Below are 11,454 nucleotides of genomic sequence, written 5' to 3' on the forward strand. Positions count from 1 at the left end.
CCAGGCTTCTGCATGCTCCCAAGGCCTGGGAAGCTCTGCGGGTCAATTGTGTGCCAGCCCTGTCATGGGATGTTTGTCCTGCTGAGTGACTAGCACTAGGAAGGGGTCCCCACAGCCACCACCATCTTCGCTCCTGGACAGATCAGACAGGCAACACCAGGTACACAGAGACAACCCCAATATAACATTGCTTGGGGCAAGGCACACCAGGGCTCCAAGAGCACCCAAGAGTAGGACAGCCCATCAGCAATCTGTACCAGGGAAACCCAGTCATCTGGAGGTGCAGAAAGCCTTACAGGCTCATAGGAGATTCAAGCACCAACCAGTGACAAAAGGACCAACTAACACCAGAGATAACCAGATGGAAAAAGGAAACAGCAAATATCTTCAACAAAATTATGGAAGAAATTGTCCCTAACCTAAAGAGAGAGATAGATGCCTATGAACATACAAAAAGCCTACAGAACTCCAAACAGACCTTCAAAGAAGACCTAACACCAATGCGCTTCAAACTATTCCACAAAATAGAAACAGAAGGAACACTAACCAACTCCTTCTATGAAGCCACAATTAGTACTTTTGCATTGATATTCATAAGGGAAATTGGTCTGAAGTTCTCTTTCTTTGTTGGGTCTTTGTGTGGTTTTGGTATCAGACTGGAGGTCAGCATGCATAAGATTGCAAATCTATCCATTCTTGTCTCCTTGTACTAAGCTCAACTCCAAGTGAATCAAGGACCTCCACATAAAACTAGACACACTGAAACTAATAGAAGAGAAACTGGGGAAGACCCTTGAGGCCATGGGCACAGGGGGAGAGTTCCAGAACAGAGCACCAATAACTTATGCTCTAAGATCAAGAATTGACAAATGGGACCTCATAAAATTGCAAAGTTTCTGTAAAGCAAAGGACACTGTCAAAAGGACAAAACAGCAACCAACAAATTGGGAAAAGATCTTCACCAACCCTACATCCGACAGAGGGCTAATATCCAGTATATACAAAGAACTCAAGAAGTTAGACCCCAGAAGACCAAAAACCTATTAAAAATGGGGTACAGGCCGGACGTTGATGGCACATGCCTTTAATCCCAGCACTTGGGAGGCAGAGGCAGGCAGATTTCTGAGCTCGAGGCCAGCCTGGTCTACAGAGTGAGTTCCAGGACAGCCAGGCTACACAGAGAAACCCTGTCTCAAAAAAACAAAAACAAAAACAAAAAACAAAAACAAAACCAAAAACAGCCGGGCAGTAGTGGCACATGCCTGCAATCCCAGCACTCTGGGTGGCAGAGGCAGGCAGATTTCTGAGTTCAAGGCCAGCCTGGTCTACAGAGTGAGTCCCAAGACAGCCAGGGCTATACAGAGAAACCCTGTCTCGAAAAAAAACCGGCTCAAAAAAATGGGGGAAAGATCTAAACAGAGAATTTTCACCTGAAGAACTCCAGTTGGCTGAGAAGCACCTTAAGAAATGTTCAACATCATTAGTCATTAGGAAAATGCAAATCAAAACAACCCTGAGATTTCACCTCACACCAGTCAGAATGGCTAAGATTAAAAACTAAGGAGACAGCAGGTATTGGCAAGGATGTGGAGAAAGAGGAACACTCCTCCACTGCTTGTGGGAACACAAGATGGTACAACCACTCTGGAAATCAGTCTGGCGGTTCCTCAGAAAACTGGGCATGACACTTTTGGGCATATACCCAGAGGATTCCCTGGCATGCAATAAGGACACATACTCTACTATGTCCATAGCAGCCTTATCTATAGTAGCCAGAAGCTGGAAAGAACCCAGATGTCCCTCAATGGAGGAATGGATAGAGAAAATGTGGTATATTTACACAATGGAATACTACTCAGCAATTAAAAACAATGAATTCATGAAATTCTTAGGCAAATGTTTGGAACTGGAAAATATCATACTAAGTGAGGTAACCAATCACAAAAGAACTCACATGGAATGCAGTCACTGATAAGTGGATATTAGCCCAGAAGCTCTGAATATCCAAGACACAATTCACATATCAAATGATTCCCAAGAAGAAGGAAGGAGAGGGCCCTGGTCCTGGAAAGGCTTGATGCAGCAATGTAGGGGAGTACCAGGACAGAGAAGTGGGAGGGGTTGATTGGGTAATGGGTGGAGGGAGGAGGGCTTCTGGGACTTATGGGGAGGGGAGAACGGGGAAAGGGGAAATCTTTTGGAATGTAAACAAAGAATATAGAAAAGAAAAAAAAGAAAATAATCAGCAGAAAGATGTTTAGGAATATTTACTTCCAAACAGTAATTATAATCAGTAGAAGTAGAAGTTGTTTAGAAATATTTACTTCTAATGAACAAGTATGAATATTTGTAAAACCATGAAAATTTCATAACATTTCTTCCTTCCTAGTAGATAAGTGCAAACTCACAGACACTTCAGCTATTTGAGTGTTGCCCATAGATTTTGTTTCTGTATTCTATCAGAATTAAATATATAGATTGACCCTTGTGCTTCCCATAAACAGTTTAAATTTAAACTCCAGAATCTACAAGATTTTCCAACTTAGAACCTCATCCTTCCCATACATTGGCAAAAGGAACTGACTGGTAAGGGTTTACTGAAGGATGTTTATTCAACCAAAGCATCTATTTCTACTCATCTGCGACAAATATAGGTGTCAGAATGACCTCACTTTAACATAATCAGAAACAGTTATATTATAAAGGAGTATATGGCGTGACTATGTCTTGGTTTTCCTATAATCTTTCGCCTTTCTTGTCATTGTATCAAACAGAGAGTGTACTGGCTAGTTTTGTGTGTCAACTTGACACAGGCTAGAGTTATCACAAAGAAAGGAGCTTCATTTGGGGAAGTGCCTCCATGAGCTCCAGCTGTGGGGCATTTTCTCAATTAGTGATCAAGTGGGGAGAGCCCCTTGTGGGTGGTACCACCTTTGGGCTGGTGTTCTTGGGTTCTATTAGAGAGCAGGCTGAGCAAGCCAGGGGAAGCAAGCCAGTAAGAAACATCCCTCCATGGCCTCTGCATCAGCTCCTGCTTCCTGACCTGCTTGAGTTCCAGTCCTGACTTCCTTTAGTGATGAACTGCAGTGTGGAAGTGTAAGCTCAATGAACCCTTTCCTCCCCAACTTGTTTCTTGGTCATGATGTTTGTGTAGGAATAGAAACCCTGACTAAGACAGAGAGTGACTAAGATACCCATGATCTTTTCATGACTTCAAGTTGACAAAGGCTTAGAGGCAAACAAGGATGTGCCTTGTTTGGGAAACAACTAGCAGACTGATTATTCAGGACCTGTCACAACAAAGCACCTAGACCACTGAGCACTTCTAGGAAGCAGAAGGCTGGAATGCTACAGTCAGTCTTAGCTACTTTTCTAACCAAGACTCACTCTCCATCTTCACGGTGATGTCCACTACATCAGGGGAGATATTACCATCTGAAAAAGGAAATGAATCATCCTGTGTTGTCTGCTTCAGTCCTTTAATTGAACAACTTGAATCTGGAAAATATTTTTAAAAGAGAAAGTCTATTTTATATTTTTGTATAGAGTAAAAGCCTTTTTTCTCAACAAGTCTTATTCAACACAATAATCAGTTAACCACGACTAAAATTACTCACCAAAGACTATTGTAAGTCATCATTAAATGTGATGATATCTGGGGATAAAAGTATATTAACATCTTGAAATTCACACTTATAAGGTATTAATTAATGGTTTCCAATTTATAAGAACTCATTTAACAAATAGTATTTTACAGGGGACTGTAGGGGGAGGAGCTGATACTAAAATCTGGTTCTGTAACTGTTTCCTGTCTATGTCAATAAAAATGGCAGAAGCCAATCCCTGGGTAAGAAAGAGAAGGTGGGATTTCCGAGTCTCAAGAAGAGGAAAAAGTGAGAGGGCTTTTTCCGGCCAGGCTTTGGAGGGAGGAGCATAAACCAAATAAGGCCTAGGTGGGGATTAAAACCGATATCGCCCTCATCAGCTAACATAGGATAGCTGATGAGTTTAGGGCTATATATTCTGTGCCCAGCAGTTGTGTCATCTGGCTGATTTTAAAATAATAAGCTGTCTGGTGTTTTCCATCTGTGGCGACTCAGGTGGACAGGCGAAAGGGCACAGCCCAGGCAGTTGTTAGAGGATTGGCAGAGCTAGCCTCTGGGTGGTTGGCTGGTGTAGAGCAATTGCAGTTCCCAGTGTTCATGGGAATAGCATAAGCTGGCAATTGGAGGAGCTGAGTGAGACCAGGGCAGCTTGGCCGCATAGCTAGGAGAAGTTGAAGGAACAAAGTTCCGGGTTAGGGGACCAGCTGGCCTTTGAGGGAGCTATGTCAGGACTGGGACTGCCACAGCAACTCCAGTAGATTCTGTCTGTTAAAGTTCCACATGCTGAGGCGTTAAACTCCAAAAGGAGGAAGTCTCCTGGGAACGGTTATGGAACTCTCTAGCTAGAGGATAATTCTTTTTGGGGTGGGGGGGGGAGGGAAGGAAAGGGTTTATTCAGCTTACACTTTTGCATTGCTGTTCATCACAAAAGGAAGTCAGGACTGGAACTCAAGCAGAGTTGGAAGCAGGAGCTGATGCAGAGGCCATTGACAGATGTTCCTTACTGGCTTGCTTCCCCTGGCTTGCTCAGCCTGCTCTTTTATAGAACCCAAGAATACCAGCCCAGGGATAGTACCACCCACAAGGGGCCCTCCACCTTGATCACTGATTGAGAAAATGCCTCACAATTGGATCTCATGGAGGCACTTCCCCAATTGAAACTCTAGAGGATAATTCTGAGCCTAGTTCCCAAGGCAGTTTGTTTTGCTCTCAATTTCCTCTTTTCCTCTTTCACAAGATGATCCTAATAGCCCCAGCTGAATAATCCATTCTTTGAAGTAGAGTCATTGGCCACAAACTCTTTTCTAAAAACTGCAATGCTTATCCTCATAGTCATTTACATAATTACAACCTCCCAACAACATGCAAATTTATATGGCTATGTGTATGTAGATGAGGGTGGCTCTGACACTGTGGTATGGAAAGCATTGATTAAGTACAGTTTTAAATTGAATTTCAAGAAGTTTTTACAAGGGGAAAGCTAGATGTTAGATAGGGATTACTTGCGGAAACTCATTAAGACCTAGAGGGTCTGACCAAATGTTTTAAGAAACTTCAAACTCTCTTTGAAGGTTTGCTGTTAACTACAAGTGACTCTATATTCTAATCAGAAAGGTTGATATTATCTGTGATTGATCCTCTAAATCTGTTACATGGGAAACATTATACCTGATTGATTTTGCATTTCCTTGTGCCAAATGGTTATAATAATTGTGTGTGCTTCACTGGATACATCTTTTGAAATTGTAATACCGACTTTTCATGTATAAAAACCTTTTCCTGAGAGCTCCTAAATACATTCAGATTCAAACTGCCTCTGTGGTTGTTTCTGTTTGTCATCCACTGAACCTGTGCCTTTCCTGAGTTCCAAAGCGCCCTCCTCAGCCATGATCCCCCCAGCTGGGACAGTCTGCAGCATGGGACCAGCAACAGCTGAAAGTGCAGCCCGTGAAGGCAATAACATGGAGATTTAAAATTACGTGCAACATGGGACTCCTTCCCTTTCGCCACATCCTAACCATTTTCCCAGACAGGCCCTTATTCAGTGTGGGCATCCTCGCATGAGCTGATCTTATAAACTTTCTCTGAATACCACACTCTAATTTTGTTTGATCATATGATTGGCATCTTACCTACACAATGTAGAGTTTTTTTCAATAAATTTAGGATCACAATAAAAAATGATTCAACCATTATCTCTCTTCCTCCTTTATTTTTTTCTACTTCATAACAAGGGAACAAAAATAAAGCAGAAATCAAAGGAAAAATTTAAATGATAATCCATGTGTACTTTGATTTTCTAGTTCTATAGCTCCAGATTTCTGCTGGCAATTACTTCTCTTGACTTCTATAGAATTCTTAAAAATCAAAATTGCTCTACTCTAAACATTCTGACATTATCTTAGTTTTTGTTGATCTTTGCAGTTACAACCAACTTAATCTCTATTCTAGGAAAACAATGAAGTCATGGCCTCTGTTACTTTAGGAGATATGCTTCTACCACAGGATTTCACATTTTTTCCACTCTCCTTGAAAATTTGAGAAACCATTCCTCTTCCATTCTCAGAGGTTTGAATGTTTAGGAAGATGAGTTTCAAGATCTATGCTAACAGTGAACAAAAGGTGGATAATTGTATCAATTTTAGATGGATATTATTTGAGATCAAGAAAAGAAATTAAAGATAAAAATGGGCATTATATAAAGATGTAGTATCAATTCTCCCCAATAACCAAATCCCAATTCTTAGCACCTAACAAAAGAGAGTCTAGATGAAAAAGCAAACTTGTTGCAAACTGCTGGAAGAAATAGGTAAATAAAAACACTCTATAGTTCAGAGATCATCCTTCTTTCAGAAGGGAGAAACCAACAATAGTTACAAAATCATGCAAGGCAAAGCTGAACTGTCACCAGCTCGGTATAATTTATACCTCCACAAATATATATATATATATATATATATATATATATATATATATATATATATATATACCTTCTACCTTCCTACAGTAGAAGACCACATTTTTTGCAAGTTCAAATGGAGCTTTCCTGAAAATAGAATATATCCTGAACCATAAGACGCATATTACAATTTCTTAAATTTTATTTTATGTATATAGGTATATCACCTGCATGTATCTCTGTGCATCACTTAAGTTCCTGCTGCCCCCAGAAGCCCCAGTAGGGCATTAGATCTACTGGAACTGAAGTTACAAATTGTTTTGAGCCACCACCTGGGTGCTGGGATTCAAACCCAAGTCCCCTGAAAGAGCAGCCAGTGCTCTTAACTACTGCTAACCACTGATCTATCTCTCTGGCCCAAAATAGTAACAAGTTTTAAAGGATGGGACCATACCATACCTGCTCCTTGACTATACTGGAGTTAAACTAGAAATCACTAATAATAAATGATCTCCACAATGATGTAATATTTTTTAAATAACAACTTAATGAAAGATAAAATCTTAAAAAAATTTTTTTAAATAATGTAAGTAAAAAGACAAATTATCAGAACATGTAGAATATGGGAAAGCACTGCTTGAAGGAAAAGTTTTGGACTTGATTGCTTATATGAGTGAAGAAAATCTAAAATCAATCATTTAAACAGCAATTTCAAGAAATTAGAAGACCAGCAGAAGCAGCAGCAGCAGGAGGAGGAGGAAGAGGAGGAGGGGGAAGGAAGAGGAGGAGGAGGGGGAGGAAGAGGAGGAGGAGGGGGAGGAAGAGGAGGAGGAGGGGCAGGAAAAGGAGGAGGAGGAGGGGGAGGAAGAGGAGGAAGAGGAGGAGGAGGAAGATGAGGAGGAAGAGGAGGAGGAGGAGAAGAAGAAGAAGAAGAAGAAGAAGAAGAAGAAGAAGAAGAAGAAGAAGAAGAAGAAGAAGAAGAAGAAGAAGAAAAGAAGAAATAATTTAGAGCCAAAAATCAGTGAACATGAGAGAACAGAGAAAATAAACAAAATTAAACCTGATTCCTTAAAGGGATCAGTAAATGTATATATATATATATACTTTAAATTTTTTAAAGCAAGTTAATTTCATGTAATACCTCTCTGCTTTCTTAATTGATGAAAATGGCTTGTTAATGGTGTAATTAGGAAATGAAATTTTCTTTAAGGTTAACTTTGGACTATGATAATCCTCCTGCCTCAGCCTCCTGATTCCTGTACTTTCAGGTATACTCCTTTGTTGCAGACTAGTAGGACCAATTTAACACTCTACTTTTAAGCTGATTATTCTTGATAAACAGGTTTTATCAAGATTCTTTATCTTATTAAACATCTTGAAGTAGATGGACATAACTGGTATTTTTTTTTTATTTGAAGAAAAATCAATTTGCTTTCACATTGATCAGTCAGCTTAGGAACCATATCTCTGGCAAAACAGAGCTAAGGAGAGAGCTCTAGCATTGTAGCTGGTGGGCTCTGCTCTCCTGTCCTCATAAGGGTCATTTCCACTGACTCGGCTTCCCCCTACTCCCATTAGTAACCTCCAACAATTTTACTTCAAATGCTTTAAGAAAGACTCCAAATTCTATAGCACCAATGCACGAATTGGCCTGCATCCAAACCATATCACCCCCTTTCCCTTACAGTGGAGGGGGCTAACCCCTCCAAGCTAAGCTCAGTGCCTCCACTTTATTCTGAATCCAGATGCTTCCATTCTCAGATCTATACATGTATATACATATATATATATAAAATCTATCTATCATCTATCATCTATCCATCTATCATCTATCTATCTATCATCTATCACCTATCTAACTATCTATCATCTATCTCAATACAACTCAACAGTAAAGACGAAACAAGCGATCTAGTAAAGCATTTCTTTTCAGGCAGTCTCTAATCTTCAAATTCACGATAATGACTAATAGAATAATGACTTTAGTGGAATATTTGTACAAAACCTGTTTATCAAGAATAATCAGCTTAAAAGTAAATGGTAGAGTATTAAATTGGTCCTATTAGCCTGCAACAAAGGAGTATGCCTTAAAGTATAGGAATCAGGAGTCTGAGGCAGGAGGATTATCATAGTCCAAAGTTAGCCTCAAAGAAAATTTCATTTCCTAAAATTTTCAGAATGTCAGACTTACCAGGCACCAACATGGTGATGAAGATGAGTAATGTCAGAGCCAGAGTCCTCCCCAAAGCGTGCATCTGGAGTGGAATCTAGTTAAGCAAAAATTGTAACTCCCTGGGTGGACTCCGTAATTCCAGCTTGGTCAACTTTATTTATGCTCAGTTCACCTATTTAAAAGTGACTTTTCTTCCTCATTTTCCTATCTTAACTTCATCTCCAGTCTACCTCAGCTGGATGACTAAGCCTGCACAGGAAAAAACAGCAGTGATGTTTGCTGAAAGATAAAGGAAGAAGGCAAAGCACAACTCATTCCTTCTCTCACAGTATTAAAACGTTAAGATTCAGTTTGCGCCCATTCCCTTTAAAGGGTAAATCATAGCCTGGAAAATGAGCAAACCTTCCATGTATAGCTGATGAATCTGTGCATCTACATGAATTTGGACAAGCATTTCCAAAATTTTCAAAATATGATTACATTTTGTAACTCAAAGCTCCCAACATGCTTTTCCTTGGAATTGCTTCTCGAGAAGCAAACACAGCTCTGACATCTACGGCATTTGCTCGTTTTCTTAGTTAAGGAGCGTCTCATAAACAAATGACTTACTGAACTCATCCCTGTGTGCTGGCTTGAACTTATCAAAAAAAAATTTGTTTGCTTACTGAGCAGTTTCTCTGGGAATTCAACTTGGCTTATTTGGTCACTTCCTCCAGTCAGTCCAAGGACTAGAACTCAGGTCCTCAGGTTTGACAGCAATCGCCTTTACCCACTGAGCCACCTCACTGTCAAGATTCTTACTTTCTTAATGTGCAACATATCTTCTCCCTTCAGTTTTTAGGTGACACTGAGTGTTGCCAACATTCATATTCTGCTTTTCTTTTTCTGTTGCTAACAGGAGCAATCGTTTTTAAACTTGTGTTTGTTTTCCAAATTTAGTAACTTTTGATGAAACAGACCTTTCAGCATATTCCAGTGGAGGAATTGTAGCCAGGCTCTGGGATTTTAATCCACTCTGTACATATACCGACAGGCACGCCACAGCAGAGTGGCAGCTGAGGGTAAGGTGATCATCTGTTTCTGGAGAAGCATTACTGCCTTCTCTGACCTCATATCTTTAAGTTTAATGAAATGGAAGAATTCTGTCTACAGAATTCTCGAACTTCCTTCACTGGAAGAGAGTACAATTTCTGAACACATGGGAATTGAAGAATTTCTAGTGGTCTGTCTCACTGTTGGGTAAATTGAACAATAAGACTCAGGAAAGCCCAGGTTGCTCAGCAATTCAGATCAATCATCTGAGTGGTATTTTAGCACATAAAAATACACATAAAGCTTAAATAACACAAACTGTAAGAATGTAACTCAAATTTTAGCTTCATTGAAGAGTAAATGTTTGAGCTTTATAATCTTCAGTTATTAAGAAAACAAACAAAAAAACTAAAACAAATCTTTAATGTCTAAGTAAAATATCACACATCTCACCCTTGTGAATTCATTCTTTTTTTTTTAATATGTTTTATTTATTGAAAAGGGAAGTAAGGGAAGTAAAAATGCTTTATGATAAAATTAAAGATTTACATGGAAAATATTACAGATAAACACGTTAAAATTGACACTTTTCACAGAAAATTAAGGAGTAAAGTAGTAGACATGTACAACATGCTAAATTATTTGAAATATAGAATATAAACATTTTATGATAGAATCAAAGATTTACATGGAAAATATTTCTAATAAAATTGTAGAAAATGTAGAAAAACATGTTAGAATTGAAGATTATCATGGAAATTTTTATATAGATATAATAATGGTAGGCATAAAGGTATTCCTAAGTTGATTAAAAGTGGAACTATAAACATTTTCTGATAAACTTGAAGATTTACATGGAAAGTATTTCTGATAAAACTGTAGAAATATATAGAAAAACATGTTAAAATTAAAGATTATCATAGAAATTATATAGATAAAATGATAGGCATAAAGATAATACTAAATTGATTGAAGGTAGAATTATAAACATTTTCAGGTAACATTGAAGATTTACATGGAAAATATTTCTGGTAAAACTCAAGAAATAAATAGACAAACACATTAAAATTGACTATTGCCTGGAAATACATTTACATAAAGAATGGTTGATGTAAAAACTCTTTCTAAATTAATTGAAGGTGGAATTATAAACATTTGTGATAAAATCAAAGATTTACATGGAAAACATTTCTGATAAAAAAGAGGAAGTATATAGAAAGACTTAAAATAGTTATATATAGTATATAGTATATATATAGTACATAATATTATAGTATACATATATTATACATAGTATTATATTTAATTATATAGTATATAAATACATACTATATTATATATAGTATATATGATATATAAAAAGACTTATATAGAAAGATTTAAAATTGAAGATTATCATGAAAAATAATGCAGATAAAATGGTATACATAAAAGAAATTACTAAATTAAAAGAGGAATTGCAAACATGTTCTGATAAAATTGAAGATTTACATGAGAAATATTTCATTAGTCTATGTCTTTTTATTGGGGAGTTGAGTCCATTGTTGTTAAGAGATATTAGGGAATAGTGATTGTTGCTTCCTGTTTTTTTTATGTTATTTTTATGTTTGTGTGGGTATCTTCTTTTGGGTTTGTTGGAAGATTACTTTCTTGCTTTTTCTAGGGTGTAGTTTCCCTCCTTGGGTTGGTATTTTCAAATCAATTATCCTGGATTTGTGGACAGATATTGTGCAAATTTGGTTTTA

General features: G+C 38.0%; 1 protein-coding gene across 2 annotated transcripts in view; it reads right to left on the reverse strand.

Annotated features, from left to right (window-relative positions):
- The window catches only part of LOC127666189 (cell surface glycoprotein CD200 receptor 3-like), a 17,351-nt gene extending 8,514 nt beyond the window's left edge, over window positions 1-8,837 (reverse strand). For both annotated transcript variants that reach the window (XM_052158948.1, XM_052158947.1), the window contains exons 1-2: window positions 8,696-8,837; window positions 3,388-3,498 (exon numbers count right to left, since the gene is read on the reverse strand). In XM_052158948.1, the coding sequence (XP_052014908.1) occupies window positions 3,388-3,498; window positions 8,696-8,759 (175 nt within the window). In that variant the 5' untranslated portion in view covers window positions 8,760-8,837. The remainder of the gene's footprint in view (window positions 1-3,387; window positions 3,499-8,695) is intronic.
- Window positions 8,838-11,454: the final 2,617 nt, after the last annotated feature.

This window comes from Apodemus sylvaticus, chromosome 15 (assembly GCF_947179515.1).
Source record: "Apodemus sylvaticus chromosome 15, mApoSyl1.1, whole genome shotgun sequence".
NCBI classification, from domain to species: Eukaryota; Metazoa; Chordata; class Mammalia; order Rodentia; family Muridae; genus Apodemus; species Apodemus sylvaticus.